General features: G+C 45.0%; 1 protein-coding gene across 5 annotated transcripts in view; it reads left to right on the forward strand.

The window, feature by feature from the left end:
* NCOA7 (nuclear receptor coactivator 7) overlaps window positions 1-26297 on the forward strand; it is a 1085323-nt gene that overhangs the window by 514905 nt on the left and 544121 nt on the right. The window contains exon 1 of one of the 5 annotated variants that reach the window (XM_086926984.1): window positions 8515-8860. The exons of 3 other annotated variants lie outside the window; for them this stretch is intronic. In XM_086926984.1, coding sequence (XP_086783110.1) covers window positions 8515-8860 — 346 coding nt within the window. Of the gene's footprint in view, window positions 1-8514; window positions 8861-26297 lie in introns of those variants that run through there. One more of the 5 variants, XM_086926988.1, reaches the window with a different exon arrangement.

Genomic DNA, 26297 nt, shown 5'->3' on the forward strand with positions numbered 1-26297 from the left:
TCAAACTCTACATTTCGGAGCCTCCAGGGAGACTCGTCTTTCTAACCTGAGCCGTAACAGTCTAACATTTCCCTTCAAGGCTGGCCAGCTTTTTCAAACAGGGCGGGGGCGCTATCATCGAGAGTCAGGGTAAAACAGTTTTTCCTTTTTCGAGGGACAACAGTTGCGCATGGTCATTATGCTTACATCCGGGACAGCAGCTGGGGTCAATCAAAATGGGGCGGGGATGCATCGGGTGCGCGCGCTTGGGTGAAGAAGGGGGGGGGGGTAATCTGGGCGTTCGGGGGTCAATCTAGACGTTGGCGTTCGTCTCTGAAGAACAGAAATGAGGTGCCATTGACATACAGTTCCCCTATAAATGGCCAGATTTGGGGGACCTTAGTCGTCTTACCTGTCCTTTCCTTCTCAGCCAATTCAAGTTCATTCATTTTGCAGAAAGGAGAGGTAGTAATATGGCGAGATACAATCATTTTAGTTTCGGTCAATTTCGCTGAACACCTTCGTGTTCAATAAGTATCCAATCAGACTGGTGCCGGTGGGGCACAATTTTACCACAAAGAGGGAGAGAAGATAGGGAGACTCTCATAGAGAGTGAGAGTCGTCCGCAATCTAAACGAGCCATTCGGTACACGTATGACATGTAGAGAGAGAGAGAGATAGAGAGAGAGAGAGAGAGAGAGAGAGAGAGAGAGAGAGAGAGACGTGTACGAAAATAGGTCATTTAGTGCGCTCACAACATAGAACAGCAAAGGTCAGGTAACACGTAAATACAGACAGAGGGAAGACATAAATCCGTACATTACATACACACAAACTCAGACAAGGAAGACAGCACATGTACTACACATATATAAGACATTCACGACAAAACAGAAAACAACAGGTGGCCAACAAAATCCATATTATATCCTACGTATCTTTACTATCCTATTTGTCTACGTGCTTAGCTCTTTCTACCCTTCCCTCCTTTTCCTTCTTGCTTGTTATGTCTGCGAGCGTTCTCAATTGCCAATACTTACACCTCGGTTGGTCGACCAGAAATTAGCCTGGTCGTGCTATTTACCCATGGTTGGATTTTAAACCATTTTTCAGTTCCTTCCTTTGGTGGGGAGTTCTCCAGGCTGAGGCAACGGCAAGTATTGATCGGGAGAGCAGTCGGACAGCTTGGCTACATCTATAAGAGTGTGAGAAAAGGGGGCAGTGCATTTTGAACATCAGCAATATTTCTAACTTCCCAGACGGGTGGTGCCGTGGTAACCCTTACCCAGATATTTTTCTTTGTCCTTTCCCTACCTAGTCAAACGTCTAGTTACATTATTTAACGCGTCATTTCTAGTCAATTTTTCGTCATTCAGTACCCGTCCAATTTCTATGTCGGTCCCTCCTCCCAGTCGCTATGTTCTAGGAGGAACAGTCATGTTTAAGTCTACGTCTTTTAAAAAACTTATCGTTATAACGACTACACACATATTCCCTCTTTCCCTTTTCGTCGGTGGTTCGACCATCGCTCTCCCACACTTCAGCCGACGTTCTGACGTGACCTGCAGAAGGGAGGAGAAAGAAGGGGTGGGGGGCAGCATTCAAAACACATCAGCATGCAGTAGTCCGAAAATGTTTTTACCTACCACTTACTCGACCTATCTCCACGTACTGCATTTCGTTACCATCTTGGCGTTTAAGCCCAGAGGGACCAGTGGTCAGATAGATAATCATTGACGATCTGCGTATCTACATGAGTTACTTGGTCGCAACCCTCTTTGTTGGGTGCAAGGGTGACGGTCAGGTGGCATTTCTGTGGTGTCATTTTAAGGGCGTCTAAAACACTTTTCCGGCTGCCTGTGACACATAATGTAGCTGCTAAATATCTGATCCTTTTTAACCTTCAGCTTTCATCATACTTATTCTTCGCTCATAGTAGAAAAACATCCAAAACTCATTAATGCAACCGCTACAACTATGCTTTCTTTTTCAAAATATTTTTAATAAAAAGTGTTGATGTATAAATACAGGCCTACAACCCAGTGGACCGGCCACGGAGCAGATTGAGACTGTACACAAGAAGAACGAAGTTGGTGGCAGTTCATTGCATAAAGTGCAGCAGTGCAATAAAATCGTATTAAACTTCCCTACAGACCAAGCATGATGCATGTCGGTAATTCATTTTTAATTAATTCATAAATTCATTATCCAATGTTCATTCATTACCTAAATTACACCAATTAATTTTCCACATCATAATCAGTACCCACCCTAAGTCAGTTCATTGTCCAAGCACATACTCAATATCCTTCATATCTACTTTCATTATCCAAAAATCCGCATACATATCTCGGGACAAAAAGCTGTGCGGTCAGGGTGCAGCAAAGTTTACTCAAAGAGTCTCATTTCGGGTCGGCGCCATTTTGGGCGAGGTCAGGCTGGTTCCAGCATAGTCAGAATGTCTCCAATCTCGCATGGTTGGACCAGAACCTTCCGTTGGCAGTTCAAAAAGTTTGTGCTATGTGGTTAACAGTCTAACAATATGGACCATTAGTCAAAGAGTGGGGAGGGCGGCAACAATTTTCCTACCGGGTCATTCTGGCGTTCCACCGGAACTGAACAAGTCTGTGCCGTGGCTGCATTTTAGCCATTTCCAATCCGAGGCTGGCGCCGGCAGGAGGTGCACCGATGTCGTGGTTCCCAGTGAGGGGGGCGGGGGCGCCCATGCGGAGGGATCGGGGTGCCCCCCGGCTCTTATAGAATCTTCAAGGTTGAGGAGAGGAGGCATGGGGTGTGTGCCCGTCCTGGGCAAAAGACCGCTTTTCGATGTTGACCCTCTTTAAGTAAGAGCATTGGGGTGTCGCTGGAAGCCTCCACCTGGAGGGAGGTGGGGGAGGCTCGTTCGCGCCGCCTCCCCCTTCCAGCGACCCCGCGCCGTTCTTCGGCTCCAGCGCTTCGGTATTGGCCGTGCCAGCCATTGAAGATGGGGGGGGGGGGTCGGTGGCTGTGGCAAGACATCCCCCCCTTTTTGACATGTGGCGGGACTACCTGTAACTATCCCGGCGATGGCATGTGGCGGGACTACCTGCAACTGTCAGGCGTTGGGTGTAGTTGCGGCCATTATTGCACAAAGAAATGCCGCCATCCTCGCTTTGGCTTCGGCCTTCGACGAAAGCCGGATCGGGTGAGAGAGAGAGGTGGTCGGTGGCCGAGGCAAGACAGCACCCTCTCTCCCTGTGGCCTGCAGAGCGGCAGAAGAGGAGGGATGGAGAGGTCCCTGTCATTCTTTGGACCGCCTGCCCAACATCATCTCCTACTGACCGCGGCCAGGCTAGCCCCTCGTGCCTCGAGGCCTCGCCTTCCGGATGGGCGTAACCGCGGACCTGTTGCACTTCGGGAGCTTCCGGAATGGGGGTAGGTACCTATTGAATTGTTTCTATTTCATGTGACCGTTATTTGGGCGTGGCGGGCAATGAGGCAGACATGTTGGGAGCAGGAATAGGCAGTGGAGCCTAGCTACCTCGTGGCTATTTTTGCTGTCAAACTTTTCGCCATTTTATATTTCTTATTACGAACTATTTCTAATGTTTCTTATTTTTAGTGAAGTCAAAAGCTCATCAGGGGGTTACTGACTTAGCCTGATTTCTTTTTATTTTTCCTTCTCTTCCTTAGCGTGCTTCGAGCTAAAGTTTTCTGTTAATAGGGAACGGTGATCACTTCATATTTTTATGTGTTCTTTTCACTAGGGGGTACTTCTGGACGGACCAGACGAGTTCCCTCCAATAAATCGTCCGGGGTGGAACGAGATTATCGATCAAAAGGGGAACATATATTCCTTCATTAGGGTATCATCCTGGACAGACCGAGCGATGTACTTCCACTTACTAGGGTAGCCTCCTGGACGGACCAGATGGTCTACTTCCACTAAATGGCCCATGAGCGGGGAGCATATGTCCTCCATAAGGGTAGTCTCCTGGGCGGACCATGCGAGCTACCCCCCAAATAACCAAACAGTGGGGAGTGGGTAGGACTGACGAATTCACAAAGGGGCATAACCTACCCTTTACTACTTGCAAAGACTAGATAGAATATTTCTATTCCACGTTGTTTGCAGGCAGAAAATACCTCAAACGAAACAATTCCTGGAACAACAATGTCCAGGCAACCAACCAATCAGTGGGGAGAAAAACAGGCATGACGGATTACAACGGGGACAAACGTCTGCATTACCTGCCCTTCGCTATCCAGAAAGGAAGACAGAATATTTCTACTCGTCTCAGTTTGTAGACAGGGAAGATCTCAAAGAGCAACAATCGATTATTAATCGATTTCAAACAATCAGTGGGGAGAAAAGTAGGCATGACGGATTACAACGGGGACAAAAGTCTGCATTACCTACCCTTCTCTATCTGCAAAGAGGGACGAACGTTCCTATTCATCACTGTTTGCAAACAGAGAATGTCTCGTTCTCCAGAAGAGAACCAATATATCAAGTAGCATTCAAAGCTAAATGAACCAATACCAACAATATCAGTATACAAATACCGATTCCAATACAAACAATCAATCAATCAGGTGGATAGAACCACCCTACCAATCAGGCGTAGAAACACCCTACTTAATCTTACCCGGACCGGACCATACGGACAGTTCTTCGTCTTCCTCTTCCAGCGCCCGATCGTTCTCTTACTCCATGTAGCATTCCTGTGGGATTCCAGTCAGGACAATAGGTCACTCAAGAGAGGTCCGTTCAGAATTGGTGAAGTTCTTTTCGATCGGCAGCCGGGCTAGGGCCCTCTCAAGGCAGGTATACTCCGATCATTTTAGATGTTCACTTCTTCGTCTGGATCTCTCTTACCGGGCCTTATGTCACTGATGGACCCCGCGTTGGGACGCCAATTGTGGAACAGGAGCCCATAATTCTATCGATGCCCAGGCCGCTGGCGCAAACCGCCTCTTAGTTCCGATGTTGAATAGTTACCAAATAAAGAGACGGGCGCTGGAAGCAGGAATCAAGAACAGAGTTTATTTCTCATGAGGAGAGCCAGTCATTTCGGACACGAAACACGGTGTCTTTCAGGAGGTGCTCTAACAAGTGAGCTGAGACTCCTTCTTTTATACCTTACAAGACTCTTGACATTACAATCAGGACAGTGTGACGCAAAAGAAAAGACATCCCTATAATCCTCGTGTCAATCCTACCCCACATGTGTTCACAATAGGGACCCTTGACCTGCTGATAAGAGGGGAGGGCAATCGCGCAGCTGAGTGTTCCGTCAACAATTTAGGGTGTGCGCGCCTGATCATAGCCCAGGGGGTGGGGTGGCCAGGATCAATAGTGGGTCCTTTGAAGAGGAGTGACTTCATACAATGAGGGCAGTAAATGGTATCTCCTGGCTCAGGCGATGGCCTCGGACATGTGTGGTCAGCCGGACTCGGGGGAAGGGGTCATCAAAGGAGTGGTATTTATGCCGCGTGGACAATCGAGCGCGGAGGGAAGGCTTGTCAACAGAGGGGCATTTATGGAAGGAAAGGAGGGGTTGGTCAGGCGCGGCCGTGGCTCCCAAGGACAGGGTCTTGCAGAAGAAGAAGGTTTACGGCTTGCCCATGTGAGGAGAAGGGAGGGGTAGCCAGGGTGGACACAGGGACAGAGTCACATAGAGAGAGAGAGAGATCTTATGACCCGTACATGAGAGAGCGGGGGCAGTCAGGTGCAGCTAGGGAGGGCTATGTCAGTTAAGGCGAAGGATGCCTCTTCAAGAGGGAATGGGGGGTTTTGTGCGGGTCAAGCAGGAGAGTTGCCTTTCGCAGCAGGGTCGCGCAGAGGGAGAGGGTTTCATGGTCTAGGCATGAGATACGCGCAGGAGGGAAGCCGGGGATTCCAATGGGTAGAAGGCCATGGTGCCGAGAATGGCTGTACATATGCATATGGGTACGGGCTCTTACTGGCAGAGTGATACGGTCAATAATTTACGGTATTCATGGTGCTCACGGGGAGAGGGGTGGGTGAAGAAGGGAAATGAATGCTGTTTATGTACATCAATTTCTTCAAGTTCCACATGGGCCCCCGTGGCAATTATTGTAATACGGCTCCTGCATGTTTATAACGAGCCACAATGAAGTGTCCTAGAGTTAAAGATGAAGGCAGTGAGAGTGCTTGCAATGTTCAACACTCCGTCCATCATCCCCTTTGGTTTTGCTTTGTTCGCCTTAAGTTGGCAGGGTATGCCCAGACGTACGTCCCTTGCTCTCTTTGCCACTGGATTCAAGCTAGCCTGGTTGATGACGGCTGATTAGCCAGAAACCGGTTCCAGGACGCTTGTTTCCGGTCCAGGGAAGACATGGCTTGGCAGTTCGGGCTGGACTGTTCCCATGAGGCACAGGGTCAGACTGATTTGTATATGGCCTTGTCTGAACTGGGGTGGCGGAGTGAGGTAAAGAATGATGATGGATTAAACGCAGATCAGTTGACTGGGGGTGAGTTTTTGCAATGTTCAAAACTCCGTCCATCATCCCCTTTGGTTATGCTTTGTTCACCCTAAGTTGGCAGGGTATGCCCAGACGAGGGTCCCTTGCTGACTTTGCCACTGGATTCAAGCTAGCCTGGCTGATGACGGCTGATTAGCCAGAAACCGGTCCCAGGATGCTTGTTTCCGGTTCAGAGAAGACATGGCTTGGCAGTTCGGGCTGGACTGTTCCCATGAGGCACAGGGTCAGACTGATTTGTATATGGCCATGTCTGAACTGGGGTGGCGGAGTGAGGTAAAGAATGATGATGGATTAAACGCAGATCAGTTGACTGGGGGTGAGTTTTTGCAATGTTCAAAACTCCGTCCATCATCCCCTTTGGTTATGCTTTGTTCGCCCTAAGTTGGCAGGGTATGCCCAGACGTAGGTCCCTTGCTGACTTTGCCACTGGATTCAAGCTAGCCTGGCTGATGACGGCTGATTAGCCAGAAACCGGTCCCAGGATGCTTGTTTCCGGTTCAGGGAAGACATGGCTTGGCAGTTCGGGCTGGACTGTTCCCATGAGGCACAGGGTCAGACTGATTTGGATATGGCCATGTCTGAACTAGGGTGGCGGAGTGATCTAAAGAATGATGATGGATTAAACCCAGATCAGTAGACTGGAGGTGAGTGCTTGCAATGGTCAACACTCTGCCCATCATCACCTTTGGTTTTGGCAGTGAGAGTTCCTCCTAGTGCTTGTCAGTGTGTTTAAAAGTGTTCACAATAGATGGCCATCTAATCCTTGGCCTATTTGCAGAGTGCGCAGAAAAATGGTAATGTATTCCAGTTTTAACTGTGATTCTGTCTGAAGGAGGGACACAGTTGTCAAAATATTGACAAGGCAAAAGTGAAAGAAACTGCAGCGCCTATAGGTGAAAGGGTCTGTTGTGTGTTTTGGGCAGTGGAGTGAAAGACCATTTCTACAGGCCTCAGCACATTTTAATTCAGAGCCTTGCTGTTTCATAATTGATAAATTCTCAATATTATTTACCACAAAATCATAGTTTTTACTCATTTATCTTAAACTGCTAACAACCATTGACAAAGCCAATAGTCCTCACTGTTATGAGAGAGATGTCAAGCTCAGAGAGAAACCAACATGCTAGTCAGACGGCACACTATGGAAATCACAGAAATGTAGTTTATGTGTTTAAGCCATACGGCACACTATGGAAATCACAGAAATGTAGTTTATGTGTTTAAGACATACGCTTAAGCCATGCATCCCCCTTTTAGAGACCCCCACTTTTTTCATCCCACTTAAAGCCCTGTTGTCAAGATATTTATTTCCTGGCGCTTTGCAGCCGTTTTAAGATCTTCTTAGAGATTCTCATCGCTCAAGTGGGTGTAATTTCTGATATTTATGTTTTCCTCTTCAGTGCTTGATTTTGCTCTCGAGAAAGTGTCACTCATATCCGTTGAACGTCACTCATAAGTACACTGAAATTATGAAAATGTTCCACACAAGCAATCTGAAACCTTGGCAGATCACAAACACACGCGCGCGCACGCACGCACGAGCACACGGACACACTCCCACCCCACTATAGTTCAAAATACAGCAGCACAAAGCTGTAAACAAGGGCCCTGTGAATGAACAAAAACAAGTGCAGGTGCGCGCGCATCAATGTGGCTCTTCATTTTGGGATTTTTCTTGTAGGAAGAGTAGTGTAGCCGCCCGAGTGTATGTAAGGGTTGTTCATAAAATCAGAGTTGTACTTTTAGAAAATGTGGTAACCCTAGTGATATGAGCTGTTGCGCTCTGCGTCTAACAAGTTTTCAATCCGCTTCCAAGCTCTATATCTCCTAACAAGCAATTCAATTGTTTGAAGCAGAAACAACAAAAATAAAACGATTGATGTAACAATGAACCTAATAGAATTCAGATGGAGGAGAGTAGAAGCGTTCTCCGTGCACTTGGAACGTGTTGGCTGCGTGCAGCAGGCGTGCTCCTGGGGACCGAGATTTTAAATGTAACCATCCTTTCTGCGAGGGGAAAAAATCACTTCCGCTCAGAGGAGTGAGATGTTTGCCTTGGAGTGTGTCCACGGGACTGACGAGGTCTGCGATGGGTGTCCGGCGGAAGCCGAGGCGCCGATGCCCCTGGAAGACCATCCAGGGTTTGACGATGGAGAGATCCTTCAAGACAGTGTGTGCGGCTCCGCCTCGGAGCACACCGAGGGTTGGAGCCCGGCATCAGGGGCTGGGAAGGAGGCCTCCCTTCGGATTCGGCCCCGCGCCGCCACCATCTGCAGCGGCGATCGCCACGCGCACCTGCAGCCCACGAGGAGGCTGTCGCTGAGTACCTCCCCCTCCCCCGAGTGCTACTTCTGGACTATCGACTGCCGGTACCAACCCGACCTTCTGCGAGGTAGCGTCCTCCGTTTCAGAACCGTTTGCAATTAGTTGCTATTGTTTCTCCCACGCCGTGGCCAGCGATCTGTATGTATTCTGGATTTATTTCTCAGTATTAGCGCACTTAAGTTTATTAGTTCCATGTGGGATGCTCGTCCAGAGCATAGGGTGGGCATGGCTAGTCCACTTAATTTTCTGTGCGACCCGGGATGTGCAGTCTGTCTGGTCCAATCTAAAGTAGGGACTACAAGTCCCAGTGTGCAAATTAATTCTGGTCTGAATGAACGACCCCACCCGTGGACATATTCTGTTTTCGAGCTCTATTGCAATTCTAATTGTATCTCGATTTCACTTTCTTGCTGTTTAAGTGTTACTTCATTCGTGCACAGCAGTGAATATTTTTGGTTCTTCGTGGCTAAGAACTGTAGACTTTAATTCAAGAGAACACTCCATCTCTTTTGTCAGATAGGAAAACCTCATTTGGCTTGCACATTTGCCTAAATTGAGTCGAGTGACACTGCTTGTCCCCATGCTGTTGTCCTTCTTTTGGTGTCTGCGCTGAACATGACTCATTTACAAAACAAATGTGAAGAGGACATTGTTTTATACGGGTTTGCAGTAACTTTGGCAACGCAATGTACTAGGTACCATTTTTTTAGATTTATGTTTGCAAAATAGTGTTGTTTCAATCAAAATCTCTGTTGAAGATCACCAGGGCTAAGCCCTGCTCTCTCAGGCCCAGGGCTTTAAGTGGGCCGGGTCTTGCCCGTGTTCTGCACCCGCAGTTCTAAAAAGCAGGTGCTGAGACGGGTCCCTATCGGGCTCTCCATTTCTGCAATCACCCTCGGAGTGAAAAAAAACCTTAACTCTACAGCAGTACAGCTGTTTAAAGCCATTGATGTAACATCAAAAAGACTTGGTTTAGTTCTTTCACAGTCAACTCATTTCAGAGCTGAATCATTTTCAATATTATATACCATGAACCACAGTTGTTGCTTATTTGAAATATGCAACTAACAACTGTTGACAAATACAATAGTTTTGGCTTGTGGTAGGTGTAATGTTACTTGTTGTATAGCTGGATGCAACGAAGCAGCAAACTACCAGTCTGGCGACACACTATGCTAAACGCAGATTTTGAGTTTACTATATTTCTAATCTAAGTCAAGCCCTTAATAACATTGGTCAAGTCCCTTTCAGAGACCCCCCCCCCCCCCCGTTTTTTCATCCCACTTAAAGCCCTGTTCTGGATCATGGATCTTTGCTGTTGTTTTAGCGGCGCTCAAGGGCTGTACATCACATTAAATTATTACAGTTCTATCTCAGTGAATAAAGAGTTTGAGTTAAAGTTTATTCAATTTTTGTTAATCATCTTTATTCAAAGTCCCAAGTCAATTCTTATTATTCTTGTTCTTCAGATATGAACAGAAATCTATCGTCCATATTAGTCAACTAAATAATCCTAATAAACTGCATTAAGTACATACCATAAAGGATATGTTTCTATTCTAAAAATGAGGACAATGGAGCAGACTCGGAGACCCATAAAGAGTTATGGATATCAAGACAAAGCATAGGCTTCATCATTGGGTCATCTTAATAAATCAATAATCAATCAAAATAGAACTTCTCATAAAGAGAGGTTCAAGAAACTCAGTAGAGTTTGAGAGCAACATGGAATGTGTAGTAAATATGGATGTGGATGTGTAGAAGTGTGTGTCTACTCTAGAAATTTGCACTAATATAGACAAAATATTCAGTTTAAATCGTCATGGTATTTCTTTCTTCTGTTGGCCAACGGGCTTCCAATGCACCCCAGGGCAAGCGTTCACTCCTAGTCTTCTCACAGGAGCACAATATTCTTCAGATAGCAATTTCAAAGACTGCAGCTGCGTTTTATCATTTAAGATTCCCAATGAATCACTCCCCATTCAAGTCTACATCACCATGTGTGAAACTTCATTTCTAACCTTCTAATCTAAATGATTATTTTTGTTCATAGTCAACGATGGTCTTTTTGGAAGTCGAAACACTTATATAAACAAAAATATTTTGCATAACAACTATTAATTGGCAAAAAAGTTTGTTTGAAAGGTTAAGAGTAAATGAAGTGCTAAATTCAGTTACTCGGCTCTAAATTTAATATTGCAGTATCTCATTGTTTAAGTCCTAGCATATTTAAATATGATTGGAGTGCAGTTTTTCATGACATTTTGTGGAAGTCTCATTAGATTATTTTATTTTGCACATTAATTAACATTATTTCTCGATAATTCTAGACGCCTTTCCCTAATGTCTTTGTGGTATTTCTCTACATTAATTTCCATGATACATCTTAACATGGACCTGCTCTAAGGCTGATGATGATTCTCCGTTCCAATAAGCCCTCAGGAGCACCAATTCACGTCCATTCAGAGCTGTAGTGTGAATAAAGCTCTGAAGTCACCCAGTTGCATACGTGGAGGCGAATCCACTTTTTTTTATTTTTTCGCTTTGCTTTCTGGAAATGGCTGTCCTTTTTTTTATCTCATTATAAACTGATGACTACTTTTACTAGTTTTAGAACGGAAAGCAAACATCAGTAGTAGATCTACTTTTGCTTGGGCCTGGAAAACCTGAGCGCTCTGAATTTCACTATTGTATGGTATATTGTGTCGAGCTTCGCTGAAGCATACGTCTCACAACTGTGTGTGTGCAGCATACAGTGTTGTGATTGCTGTCAACCTGCAATGTCTATCTTTGACAGACCTGGAAAGTGTTTTCATTACGAACTTAACAAACGTTCTCGTCTCCTTGTCGTGGACCCTCACGACTGGTTTTGGTGTCGAAAGCGCACATTCTTGCACCCTTGCACGTGTTGCACGGTTTCTAGCCTCTACTGAAGTGGGGAGTGACACTAGAATCAGCTGTGCACTTGATGCTGCTGACTGAAAATGACCACTGGTTTGAGTCCTCTCGAGCCAGGGACTCAGTTCCAATCTTTGGAAATGATTGGTTATTTGGCATACATTGGTATTCCTTGTATAACCCTCGTGGGATGCTGCTTGCTTAAATCACTTTTGGGGGTTTCATGCACAGTAAGTTTCTTCTTTCTTTTTATTATATTTAACTTCTGTTTTGACCTTTAACCTCTGCATTTGTAGCATTCCAGTCTCCCACGCCTGCTGTGGCTTGGTTTACTTATAAACTGCTGAATCACAAGATTTGCTCGTTCACTGCCCTTAATCTACTCTGAGGGCCTGTGGCCAACTGTACCTTACCACACACTATTGTGATTAATTGCTGGGCCACGCTCCCTTTGGCCTCCACGTGTTTGTGTAATATTTGTGTTGTGAGCTTATTTTGCGCCCTCTCTTGTACCTCACACTGATAGCTGACGGAATAGTGAAACCTGGATTAAACCTGAAATTGCTTAATTGTATCTCAGACTATTGTGGCCAGCGGAGGGCAGGTATTTTTCTATGTTAAATTATTTCCAAAACAGTCAAATTATGGTGTCCATTACCAACAGCATTGGTGAATCTGCCACAAATTTTAAACATTGCATGCATGCAGTCTCAGCTTGGATGGTTGAAAACGATCTTAAACTTAATGGGGGGAAAAAAACAAGATCTTGATTTGTGGCAACCAGCATGATACTTGATCTAATATATGGTGGCCTGATACTCTGGGCAGCTGTCCTTCCCTGTATCTCATGGGAAAAATCTGGGTGCTATAGTGGATACATCTTTGTCTATGAACCTACAGATTAGCAGAACTTTGTCCACCTGTTTCGGGATAATCGGCTGCTTAGGAAAATTTCTCCGTTTCTTTCTTTTGCATCACAAAAACAGGCAGTGATTGCCTTGGTAATGTCCAGACTCGATTTCTGCAATGCCCTTTATCTTGGCATGAATAAGGGTCTGGTGCGTCGTCTTCAGTTAGTGCAGAATGCGACAGCAAGGCTGGTGATGGACTTACCTAAGTACCTTTCAGTCTCGGCCTCCCTCATTTCTTTGCATTGGTTGCCTCTGGGTCATAAAATTCTTTTTAAGACTCTTTGCCTGACCCATAATGCTTATTATGGTTTAGGCCCTGATGCTATTAAAGCAATGTTTCAGCTCTATGTCCCTACCAAGAAGCTTAGGTCTGCCAGCAAGAATTTGCTAGTAGTTCCCAGGTACAAAAAGGTTAGATGGGGTGGCAGGGCCTTTCCCACCGCCGCTGCTAGGTTGTGGAACTCTCTTCCTGATAGTTTATCAGGTCTTGTCTCACTCTTTTTCGCAGTGCCTTGAAAATCTGGCTTTTTCAACAAACTTTGATATGAGAACCATTTATTCAGCTGTGCATTAGCCCTCTGTAGCGCCTTCGGCTAAGTTTGCCCTTCATAAATTTAATATTCATACATTCAAAACTTGTCATCTCAGTTATGATGGCTTTTGGTGCACTGCGCACCCAGAGCTGCTCCCTATACGGGAAATGTGTTTATTAACCCTTTGATTTGTAAGTGGCCCTTGATTCCCAAAGAAAGCGTGTGTGCGATTTGCTCAGAGTGGAGGCCTTCACTAGTAATGCAGAGCCTGTCCTTGTATTTCTCCTTGTACTTCTCCAAATGTTAGTAATAGCTAGTGGCCACTGAAGGGGTCAGATGACGCAAAACATAAAGATGAAGTTCAGTGGCACAACTAGACACAAACTTCAGGGGGAGAGGGGTAGCTAACAGTTAAACCAGTGGTGGTGGAGCCATCTAAAGAGCTGAATAAAAATTACTTGCGAGGTCTCTATTCACTCTTATGGTTGTATACATTATACAGGGTGGCTAGTCTCAATGAAACATGGCCAGTAAGACGTATGTTTGAGGCATATGGGCTGCAGACCACACACTGTTGCATTAGATCACCATCTGGTGGTGGGCCCGGATGATTACACTTTGTTGTTGTCTTGGAAGAGCCTTTGTCTGCTGGATGACTCCTCCCTTAGACTGTAGCGCGTATGGGTATCGACTCCATCTTCAGATTTTTTTTTTCCGCTATCTGGCTCGGATGTGTTTATCGTTCGGTCCCGTTACCGATCTGTTTTCGAATCCATAAATCAATCTACAACATCATCGTCTTCGACACTGATTCCGGTCGCCCGCTTCGAAGAAAGGCTCCACTTCTCGATTCCAGCACTCGCCGGGGCCGTCTGGCCCAACTGCACCATTGGGCCTTTGGCTCATGAAAAGAACACCGTTCAAGAAGTGCCCTCAGTGTGGACACAAGTTTCCCCACACCGACCTTCATGAGGTTTGCAACCTGTGCTTGTCTCCAGAGCACAAGAGTCGAGACTGTGAGGCCTGAGCTGCATTCCGGTCCAAGAAAACAATCGGGGACCTTCGAGTTTGAAGAGCTATGGAACAGTCATCGTCGTCGACACCAGACCTCATCATAGACGAGGTGCCGATCGAGGTAGACGCCGAAGAACAGCAAGAAGACGCCGCTTCCATAGCAGAGGAGTCAGCTTCCGGAGACGACGATCGATCCTAAGATGACTATCTTCTTCCAGCTGGTCAACAGGTCGTGAGTAAGAGCGTCAACCCTGTTCATCCTCCCACACCGGGACAGGCTTTGGTTCCACCTCCACCTCCGGGTCCGGGTGCACACCGATCAGAACCTTCAGACGCCCCGCTTTCAGGCTCGGCAGCGAAGGGCACTAAAAAGCCTCCAGTTGACTCTGGCTAGAGTCAGTCTGTCGGTCCCGAAAAGCAAAAAGTGCTTAAGCCGAAGTCAACGCCGGCACCAAAACATCCATCGGTACCGAAGGTAACCGAACAGAAACCAAGTTCGGCACAGAAAGAGGTTCCCAAAGTTACCGAACCGAAAATGACCCTGGTAACGAAAAAAGCAGACCCGAAAGCAGTTCCGATACCGAAACATACTTCGGCTCCAAAGGCAGATGAATCTAAACACCAGGGACCAAAACCTTCGGATCCAAAAAGCACAGATACCACGAAAAAACAAGAAAAGTCTTCGGATCTGAAACCAATACCCGTTTCAAAGACCATAGACACTGCAAAGTCTAAACCCGTTGACCCCAAACAAGATAAATCGGCACCGAAAAAGGATTTGCCAATAGAAGAGCTTTTACAACCTGATGTAAGGCAAAAGACGCTCAAAATTCATCCAAAGACTGGACATGTATAAACAGTGCCTGAAAAGAGGAAAATGGACTATCCCAAACCATCGCCAGTTCCTCTAAAAAAGCATGTTCAAACTTCCCCTATAAGAATTCCTTCACCAGAAGTAGAAATACCAGCAGATGTCTCTCCTGTGCATTCACCAGCTAGTACACATAGCCTTATACCACAAGATGAGGATTATGGGGATACCTACTCACAAGAGGTAGAGAGTGATCATCAAATGGATGATATTAATGACCCAGATGATATAGCTGGGCCATCAGGTGACCCATGGGACGATTATAATGCACCAGATCTACCATAAGACGATGTATACCCATCTAGGCCATCTCCACCAGATGACACCATTGAGTTCACCCAGCTTATACATAGAGCAGCTACATTCCATGGAGTAGACTTACATACGGATCCAATAGAAGAAGACTTTCTAATGGACACACTGTTAACATCACATAAGACCACAACCACACTTCCAATACTTAGTGGAGTGGTAAGACACGCACCAGAAATATTTAAAGACCCAGTCAGGGCCAGAGTAATTAACCCCAGACTGGAAAAGAAATACAAAGCGGCTCCTTCTGATCCTGCATATATTAAAGGACAGTTGCCACTAGACTCACTGGTAGTGTCAAATGCGAGAAAGAGAGCCAACTCGCAAACGGGGGATGTTCCATCCCCTGACAGAGTCTAAGCTTTTGAATGCTTCAGGAAAACTCATCCTCTCACAAGCAGCCAATATATGGAGGATTGCTAACACTCAAGCTCTGTTAGCAAGATATGACAGAGCTCATTATAATGAGTTAGTCACTCATGCAACTCTTGCCAGAACAATATAAGGCTAGGGCGTCTGATTAAATACCTCCATAAGATGTGCAATAGACACTGCAGACACAGCATCTAGAGCAGTAAATACAGGGGTACTGTTGTTTAGACATGCATGGCTACGCATCTCAAGGTTCAAACCAGAAGTACAAGCCAGTATCTTAAACCAACCATTTGACCAACAACATCTTTTCGGTCCAAATGTAGTCAGTGCACTGGAAAAAGTGAAAAAAGATACTGAAACTGCAAAATCAATGGGAGCTTTACAAACTCAAGCCCATAGACCTTCCTTTCGTCGCTCCTCATATAGGGGCGCCTCTAAGAGTTTCCAGACTGACAACACCTCCTCTTCTTACAAAGCCCCCAACCAAACCTCGCCCAGTAAGGGATATTATAGATGAGGGTATAGAGGAAACAACATTAAGGGTAGAGGAAGAGGCAACAACAATCGCAATGCATCTACTCCCAAACAGTGAATTCCTTCCATCCCCCCAGACCATTACACTCCAGTCGGGGGGCGGTTATAACAGTTCCTACCTGTCTGGAACTCCATCACCACAGACAGGTGGGTGAGACAAATAATTCAGTCAGGTTATTGCCTGGAGCTCACTTCCACTCCTCCAACAATACTACCCAGACAGCGTCCCATGTCACAAGAACACCTCATACTACTAAGACAAGAGGTAGAATCTCTACTGCAATAGAATGCAATAGAACCAGTACCAAAAGAACATCAGAACACAGGGGTATGCTCTCTTTATTTTCTCATACCCAAAAAGGACGGATCTCTCAGACCTATTCTAGATCTAAGACCCCTAAACCTGTACATACATTCAGACCATTTTCATATGGTCACACTACAACCGGTTCTACCGTTACTGGAGAAAGGTGACTTTCTTGCCACATTAGACCTCAGGGACGCATACTTCCACATTCCCATTCATCAATCTCACAGAAAGTACCTACGGTTCGTACTAGAAGGTCAGCACTACCAATTCAAGGTACTCCCCTTCGGAGTAACAACAGCACCTCAAGTGTTCACAAAGTGTCTAGCAGTAGTGGCAGCACACTTAAGAAGGGACAACATTCATGTCTTCCCATATCTCGACGACTGGTTAATAAAATCCAAGTCTTACAACCAACGTGTACAGCGCACGCATCAGACAATCTGCCTGCTACACAAGTTGGGGTTTAAAGTGAATCAAAAGAAGTCACATCTACAATGTCCGTGTCTCAGTAGTATCTAGGTGCCCCAATAGATACCTCCAAGGCAATAGCGTACCCCAACCTAACAAGAATACAAACTATGAAATCTTATCAAAAGATTCCAGCCACAATACTCACTACAAGCTCAAGTGTTCATGCAACTAAGAGGAATGTTGGCATCTTGCATTTTCATAGTACCATACGCAAGACTACAAATGCGCCCCATACAAGAATGCTTAGCAAGTCAGTAGAATCAGGCTCCTCAAGAAATAACAGATCTGGTGGTGGTAGATGACCGGACATATTGCTCTCTGCAATGGTGGAACACCAAAAATCTTTCCAAGGGCCGGCCGTTTATAGAACCTGTTCCACAAATCATACTAACTACAGACGCATCTCTCACGGGATGGGGAGAGAATTTACAAAGCCACACAGTACAAGGTACATGGACACTGCAACAAAAAGTACTCCTCATAAATCATCTGGAGTTACTAGCAATTTTTCATGCTCTAAAATCGTTTCAACACTACCTGTCAAACAAGGCTGTACAAGTCCGGACGGACACTATGACAGCAATGTACTACATTCAAAAGCAACGATGGACGCACTCTCTGCAGCTCTCCCGGCTGGCGCAGAGCATTTGGAGGTGGGCCATTCCCCGAAATATTTTTCTGTTAGCAGAACATCTACCAGGAGTTCGCAATCAATTGGCAGATCTGTTAAGTCGTCAGAGACAACAGATACCATTTTCAATTTCAAAAAGCTTTTTTCAACAGTGAGTCATAAAAGCATGCACAATACATCTATCACAAGACACAATAAATAGTACATGACCATACACAAAATAAAAAAAATATTAAATTCCAATGAATACTGTCGATTAAAAAAAACAGGGTAAAATTCATATACAATCCCCCAAAAATTAATTCATAAGATAGGAACAGCATTAATGACATCATACATTGTGCTAGCTAGCAGCGGGTAGCAGTAAAGTACGTGTACGTATAATCCAGGCCCACCATAAACATTTGGCTACAGCAACAACTATGCGGGGTGAACAATCTGACTCTAATATCCTTAGTTTTTTATTTTACAAAGGTCCTAGGTTTTAGTGATACTTAGAGAAATAATTTTCACAGGCTCAAGATAAAGACTGTGTTTTCCTTCTTCAGTGTCCAGCCGGACCTAGAAGCATTTATTTGGAACACAATTTTGGAGTATAAACAGAGTAGGGCGAGAAAAGTCGCACATTAGTAACTGGGCACAAGCCTGTACCTAGTCAGAGGAAGACAATACATGGGAGAAAGAAAAAGAATTTACAGGCAAACAAGGAGAGCAGGGTGGTTTATAATGCAATGCAAACAATTTTTGAATAAGCTCAAACCCACAGTAACTGCCATGAAAAATGCAAATCATAAAACAGGCAGTACTGCAAAACAGTTGACGAACGTTTCGATCCCTATCTCCAACAATATAGTGGGATCATCTTCAGGACTAAAGTGAGCTTTGCCTGATTGGTTGAGTGAGCCTGTAGGGTTTAAACAGGAAGGAAAAAGGGGGAAATAAAGATTTTTTTATCAATTCGTTACATAGTGAAGGCTAAACAGCTAGTCAGTAACCACTCTTTACATGCAGGGTGCAACACGTGCACATGCAGTTGTTTGTTCCAAAGGGCACGGGTGGCTATGTGCTCGTATTTGGAATGTGAAGATGACCGAGTATAGTGGGACATACCGCGTTTGTACATTGAAAATAGTGCTCAGTGACGGGATACATGGTGCTTGTGCAAAAAATTGACAATGTGGGGGAGTGTTGGCCAGAAGGTCGTCAAGGTTGTGAGTTAACCTCAATACAAGAATTTACCACGAGCGAGGCAAGGTGGGCCGGACGTGGCTGAAAGCACTTCAGTTGGCATTCAGGTTTCGATGTAGCTGATGCCTATAAGAAGGTATTTTTATTATAAACTTTGCGAATAAAAGGTTTAATTCAATAAAAACGGAATAGGGTTACCGGGTTTACCGTTTCCGCCTAGCAATTTGTGCGTGGCGTCAGGGAAGTTACTGGCAACAACCCGGTGGGGTCGGTTCAAATTGGACCTGTAAAAAGGGGTTGGTCAGAAATTAGGGCCTGCTGGGTGAAGCAGAGGTAGCGAGTTAAGTGCAGTGAAGGAACAGAATATTACCGTTGAAGCCTAGCGTCTCTTGCGTGGGCTTGACGGGGAACTTCAATTGAAGTTAGCCTGTGAAAAAAACACATGAGCGATTGATGGTTGGAAGTGAGTGAGGGTGAGGGTGAAGGCGGCGAGTGCAGGCAGGTAATTACCATAAAATGCGGCTTGTGATCTCCGCAGGGCGCTCAATAGCGTGGGCCTTTTCCGTGCGAGCCTGCAACAAAGGAATATAGAGGGCGCACATAAGGTATATTGGACTGAGAGGGGCCCTCGTGGGAGCCAGGGTAGTGCATCAAGTCAAGGCTTACCGTAATTTGCTCGTAGTGGGGCCGGAGTGGGGTCCCGTCTTGAGGCTCGATGGCCTGGTGCTGAGTGTCTGCATGCATCGACGCCTAATGTGGTCCTCGATTGTGGTGATGGAAAGTGAGAAGGGACTAGTCGGAAGTGACAGTGATTCCGATATTGGGCGCCATCTTGGAATGGTCAAGCCAGCGAGTGAGTGAGATAGGTGCATACAGGACGCGGTTTCTAACATAGAACGGTCACAAAAACCAACTGGTGACATAAAAGGGGGTTAAAAGGAGCACATACAATTATATGGGCTCATGTAAAGGTGCATTGAAGGCGCGGTTCTCAGCATAACATGGTCACAGGCTAATTAAAAACAACTGACATTTTGGAAGAGTTAAAAATGAACACAGACAATTGTATAGGCTCATGCAGAAGGAAGAAAATCATTGAGAACCAGCTTATATTAAGCTAGTCCAATCCTCTGTTCTGTTGAGGCCATCCTGGATAGAGTTAAACTGTATGATGGACTTCAGCTCTTCTTTATTGAGTAGTTGTCCCATGTTGCCACCTCTCGGTGGAAGTCTCAGTACTTTCAAGACAGTCCATTTCAAATCGCTATCAGAATGTTTTTGGGCTACAAAATGTTCCACTAGAGGTGCATTTGGAGTGCCGCATCGGATGCGACTTCTGTGTTGCCCAATGCGAATCTTTACCTTCTGGCTGATTTGTCCAATGTACACTTTTTGGCATGGGCATAGGATTAAATAGATGACATTGCAGGTGTTGCAGTTGGAGAAGGAACGACATTGTATGGTAACATTGTTAAAGGTAAAACTTTTTCCTTCTATAGTGCTGTCACAATTATTACACCCACCACATTTAGCATGCCCCACAATGGGGGACAGACCCCATACATTATCAAGTGTAGCCGGAGGTAGAGAATTGGGTAAAGCAGCCCTCACAAGGTGGTCTCTGAGGTTCTTACTCTTTTTAAAGGCAAAAACTGGTTTTTCAATGGAGAGGACACCTGTGTTTAGTATTGGCCAGTGCTTGAGAATAGTCTTTCTCAGTTGATTGGAAATTGGTGAGAAAGTCGAGACACAAGCTATGCGCTTTGAGTCAGTCTTTTCCTTCGGTGTAAGTAAGGCTTCCCTAGGGCAGTACCAGGCCCGCTTGGTAGCGTTTTTTACTAGTTTCTTTGGATACCCCCTTTCCTTAAGTTTGAATGCTAGGGTGGCAGCTTCTCGGAAGTAGTCATCCTTACAGGAGCAATTGCGCCTGATTCGCAGAAATTGAGAGTACGGGAGTGAATCGCGTAGTGCTCTCGGATGATTACTGTTGTATGCCAAAAGGGTGTTTTTTTCAGTGGGTTTACGATAGAGGCGTGTCAATAGGGAGCCTTCGCTGTGATAAATCGTCAGATCCAAAAAGGAAATGGAGTCATTATTGGTGGTAATGGTGAAAGTGAGCCCTAGACAGTTGTTATTCAACCAGTGTAAGAATTGGCGCAGGCAGTCGTTGTTTCCATTCCATATAATGAAAATGTCATCGATATACCTGCGCCAAAACTTTATCCCTGAGAGGAAAGGATTAGTGGAATTGATGATCACATTGGTCTCTATCTCATCCATAAAAAGTATCGCCAAGTTTGGAGCAAAAATTGCGCCCATGGCAGTCCCCTTGATTTGTTCATAGAAATTGCCATCAAAAAGGAAAAAATTCCTTGTGAGGCATATTTCTAGAAGTTGAAGGATAAACATGCTCGGTACAGCGTGGGGTCGAGGTCGTGAGTCCAAAATCTTTTTTATCACTAAGAGTGCTGTGGTCTGCGGGATATTAGTGTAAAGGGACTCAATGTCCATAGTAACCAGAGTTTCAATCATTGGGTTATACGGATGGTGCTCGATCATATTAATCATGTGCATCGAGTGCTTTATGTAGCATTGGGTTGAAGGAACAAAGTCTTTGATAAAAAAAGTCTACATAAGATCCCAATGGTTCTAAGATGGACCTGCAGGCTGAAACAATGGGACGGCCTGGAGGGTTTTTCTCATCTTTGTGCACTTTGGGCAGCGTGTATATTACCGGGATTCTGGGCGTCTTGATATTTAAGAAGTTGTACTCTTTTTTGGATAGATATCCTGCCTCAAGGCCTTCTTTTGTAATTTTTTGTATTAGGCTCTGTATTTCTTTAGTAGGGTTACGACTCAGTCTTTTGTAGTGCTCTCTATTCTCAAGTTGTCGCATTATTTCTGAAATGTATGCAGTTTTTTCTTGTAATACGATGCCTCCGCCTTTGTCGGCGCTCTTGATTATGAGATTGTCATTGGCTTTGAGTTGGGAAATGGCATTTTTCTCTTCCCTAGAAATATTATAGGGAATAAACATTTTCTTATTTTGGAGGTTCTGCAATTCCTTCAAAATAACCTTCTCCAATGTAACCACTTCAGTGGGAATCATGCTAGCAGAAGGTGAAAAGATGGAAGGTGGTCGAAAGGGGGTATTAGTTGTCCTTTCTGATGTAGGATGTAACTGAAAGAAGGCTTGTATGCGTCTGAAGAATCTCATAAGCTCAGTTTGTAAGTCCATGTAATTAGGTGGAATTGTGGGCACGAAAGAAAGGCCTTTCATAAGTAATGATAGCTCTTCTTGTGCAAGTGTATATTTAGAAAGGTTAAAGATTGGAATGCTGTAAATTCTCTGTGGGGGAGTTGGTTCCACACTCACCACTGGTAATAATTGTTGCGAGATCTGCGCTCGCCGGGTGGGTTGTGCCATCGTTGGGGTTTCTTGACCTTTCCGTGTTGCGTGGGTCCTGGGCACCTCTGGCTAAAAAAGAATTTTGATGCAATCCGCCTCTCCTTGCCCCACTGTTACCTTCACCGGGATCAGAACTGTCCGAGGATTCGGCAGAAGTGTCTGAGAATCCCACCAGGTTCTGGCGTCTATTATAGCGGCCCCACGGGCGGCTGTTTTGATAGCGAGGATATGTTTTATTAATGTAGAAATCCTTCTGCAGGTAGGGATAGGTGTTTTCAATATTATATAGTTTCACGTCCTTTTTGATTTTGTTGGACTTTTTGCTTTGTTCGATCCTGTGGAATTCAGCCACAGTTTTATCAATTTGTTCAAGTACTTTTTTTGCGTCTGCACTAGGGTCAGAGTCTGTAATTTGTTTGAGGAGGTCTGCAATTTCTACTTCCAAGGATTTGAGAGTTTCACTCGCAATATCAATGCCAAGGGCTAGCCAGTGGCGTGAACAGGTAGTGCCTATAAAGCTAAAGTTTTGGATGTATTTGGGGTTATCAGTAAAAATTCCGGGAACGTTCCGGACCTGTAGACCCAAAGGGATTACGTTGGCCTTTAGGTAATCTGTCAGCATTAGGATCATGAGTTCTAATCGGACTTGCTTCTTTTTCAGTTTTTCTAGTTGGTCTGGAATAGAGTCATTTACTGAGATTGGAGCCTCTGGTGTCTCTGATAGTAGAGAAGGGCGCGAGCATAGTTGTTTAAGATAATCGTCTGTGTAGAGAGGTGTGTTAACTGACATGTTAGGGGACAAGTGTGGGGAAGGGTTTAAACGATGTGGGGGATTGGAGAAGACACGGTGTCAGGATTGGCCCGCCCCCGAGAAGAGGTGGGCAAGGGAATGGAAAACCCTTGCAATCTAGTGATTGCGCTAAGTGTAGGTATTAGTATACAAGGGAACCCGTAATAATGGCCAAGGACCACGGGTAGTACTACTTATTTTTTATTTTACAAAGGTCCTAGGTTTTAGTGATACTTGGAGAAATAATCTTCACAGGAAGACAATGTACAAACGCGGTATGTCCCACTATACTCGGTCATCTTCACACTCCAAATACGAGCACATAGCCACCCGTGCCCTTTGGAACAAACAACTGCATGTGCACGTGTTGCACCCTGCATGTAAAGAGTGGTTACTGACTAGCTGTTTAGCCTTCACTATGTAACGAATTGATAAAAAATCTTTATTTCCCCCTTTTTCCTTCCTGTTTAAACCCTACAGGCTCACTCAACCAATCAGGCAAAGCTCACTTTAGTCCTGAAGATGATCCCACTATATTGTTGGAGATAGGGATCGAAACGTTCGTCGACTGTTTTGCAGTACTGCCTGTTTTATGATTTGCATTTTTCATGGCAGTTACTGTGGGTTTGAGCTTATTCAAAAATTGTTTGCATTGCATTATAAGCCACCCTGCTCTCCTTGTTTGCCTGTAAATTCTTTTTCTTTCTCCCATGTATTGTCTTCCTCTGACTAGGTACAGGCTTGTGCCCAGTTACTAATGTGCAACTTTTCTCGCCCTACTCTGTTTATACTCCAAAATTGTGTTCCAAATAAATGCTTCTAGGTCCGGCTGGACACTGAACAAGGAAAACACAGTCTTTATCTTGAGCCTCTGAAAATTATTTCTCTAAGTATCACTAAAACCTAGGACCTTTGTAAAATAAAAAATAAGTAGTACTACCCGTGGTCCTTGGCCATTATTACGGGTTCCCTTGTATACTAATACCTACTCTAATATCCTTAGGGCTTCTATGTGCCTCCTGGTGCCCAGATTTAAGCAAGTGGGTCTCAGCCATTTGCGTTGTGGGCCAGCATAAAGGGGGCATACAAAGAATAGGTGGGCTATAGTCTCAGCCATGTCTAAACAGTTATGACATTTGTCATCTAGAGGTGGCGCCCATTTATAGGTAAAAGCTTTGACTGGTAGGGTTCCTACCCTAAACTGAAAAAAACAGTTTACGGTCTAAAGGGCTCTCAATAATATCCCAATATGCTTCACAAAAAGGCAGTGATTTGTAATTTAAAAAGTGGCCAGTTAAGTTAGTGTTCATGCTGGCTCTATGGGATGATGTCAAGGCCATTTCCCAGTATATTACTTTCAATTGTTTTTTGAAGGGAAGGTTGATGAGTCCGGTTCATCCCATAAGAGGCTTAGATCTAACTTTATTAAAAGAGACCTAAGATCTTTGAGCCACTGGATTTTGTGGAAGCGATCTACCAAGATCACGTCCTTTAGAGCCTGGACATAGTGTGTCAGTTTGGGGTGGTCCAGATTCGCCTCCAGTACAATAGTGGGCGTACCTCACTATATCTACAACATTTTTCCTACCTAATTGAAGTAAAAGCGGAACAGTAGGGGTGCTTTGGGGAACACCGACTAAGCTACGTACGTACGTATTCTCCGCTTTTGCTAGTTGACTCAAGTAAAACCCCATAGCTCTGATTCATACAGGGTAGCACTTAACACTTTCATGATGTATATCTCCTAAGCTGGTGTAATTGTCTTTGTGAGAGAGGATTTGTGTTTAGAGTATAGGGCACCTGCAAGCTTGTGGAATTTTAAAGTGGCTATATCCATGTGGCATTTCCAACGCATGTTACTCTGAAGTAGAATACCTAGGTAGGTGAAAGCTTCCACCTGCTCTAAGGGTGTGTCGTTCAAAAAGATTCTACCTTTAAAGGGTTTGTGCTGATTGAGGGACATGAACTTGGTTTTTGTTGTGTTGATCTCAAGTCCACGCAGTTGGCAAAAATCCCCAAAAGCGTTAACAGCCTTCTGCAGCCCGCTCAGAGTCTGTGATACAATCAACGTATCGTCTGCGAACATGAGGAGAGGTACATTAACCCCAGCTATTACAGGGGCATCAGTGGGGGAACTACAAAGATGGTCAATTATTCCTTGTATATATAAGGAAAACAGGGTGGGTGCCAAGACACAACCCTGCTGAACCTCACGCTCAACAGGGAATGAGTCGGTAACCTCACCCTGTGTCCCCCATCTGATTCTAGCAAAATTGCTCTCATGTAGGCGGACGAGGAAGGTCAGTAGCTCAGGGGCCATTCCCAATTTAGCAAGAACTTTCCAGAGTTTACAGCGGGGGACTAAATCGAAAGACTGCATAAAGTGACCCTTTAGTCAACACCACGTTCCTCCAATAGTGTAATAAAATAGAAGACTTGGTCTATAGAACTAGTGCAGGGACGGAAGCCGGCTTGAAATGGTGATAAAATGTTGTGTTCTTCTCGCCCAAGTCTGGACTTTGTTTTGTACTAATCGACCAATACGTTTTTGTGCTGAGTCTATGAGACTAATGGGCCTGTAATTACTTGGGATGGATTTGTCGCCCTTTTTAAAAACAGGAATTATTTCAGCTCCCTTCCACGAAGATGGAATGGGAGCACCCCTAGCCACTGAATTCGCTAGAAGTGCGAAATACTGGCACCAGGACGGTCTGTCACTTGAAAAGACGTCTGCCGGGATGCCATCCATGCCTGGAGCTCTGCCGCCAGTCACACAATCTAATGCTATACTAACATCTTTGATGGTAAAAAACTGGCTTTGGTAAAAGATGGCAGGAGGTAGAGGGCACTCCTCCTCTTCAAAGCTTCGAGCATATTGGGGCTTAAAAAATTCTAGCCACTGGGACTGAGCAACATTATTTTGAGGAGGTTCTGCTAGTCCTCCCCTGTCCCATTTGATAATGTTCCAAAATTGCTTGGAATCTTTAGCTTCACAAGCATATTTCAAGTCCCGCCACCTATCCTCATCCCACTGTCTTTTTGCCATCCTCTGGGCGTATCTATATGAATCCCTTGCCTCTCTCACTCTGGTGGGATTCTTTGTCCTTAATTCCACTCTGAAGTGCTGATTTACATGACTCATTATCCACCTGGCCATTGGCGACTTTGTACCTCTGTTTTCCGGGTTTAGAACCTTCATAAAAAAGGGTTTAAACCTAGAAAAGAATTGGGTGTGTGCCTCTAACATAATTTGGGGG

Source organism: Lissotriton vulgaris, chromosome 6 (genome assembly GCF_964263255.1).
Source record: "Lissotriton vulgaris chromosome 6, aLisVul1.2, whole genome shotgun sequence".
Taxonomy (NCBI): Eukaryota; Metazoa; Chordata; class Amphibia; order Caudata; family Salamandridae; genus Lissotriton; species Lissotriton vulgaris.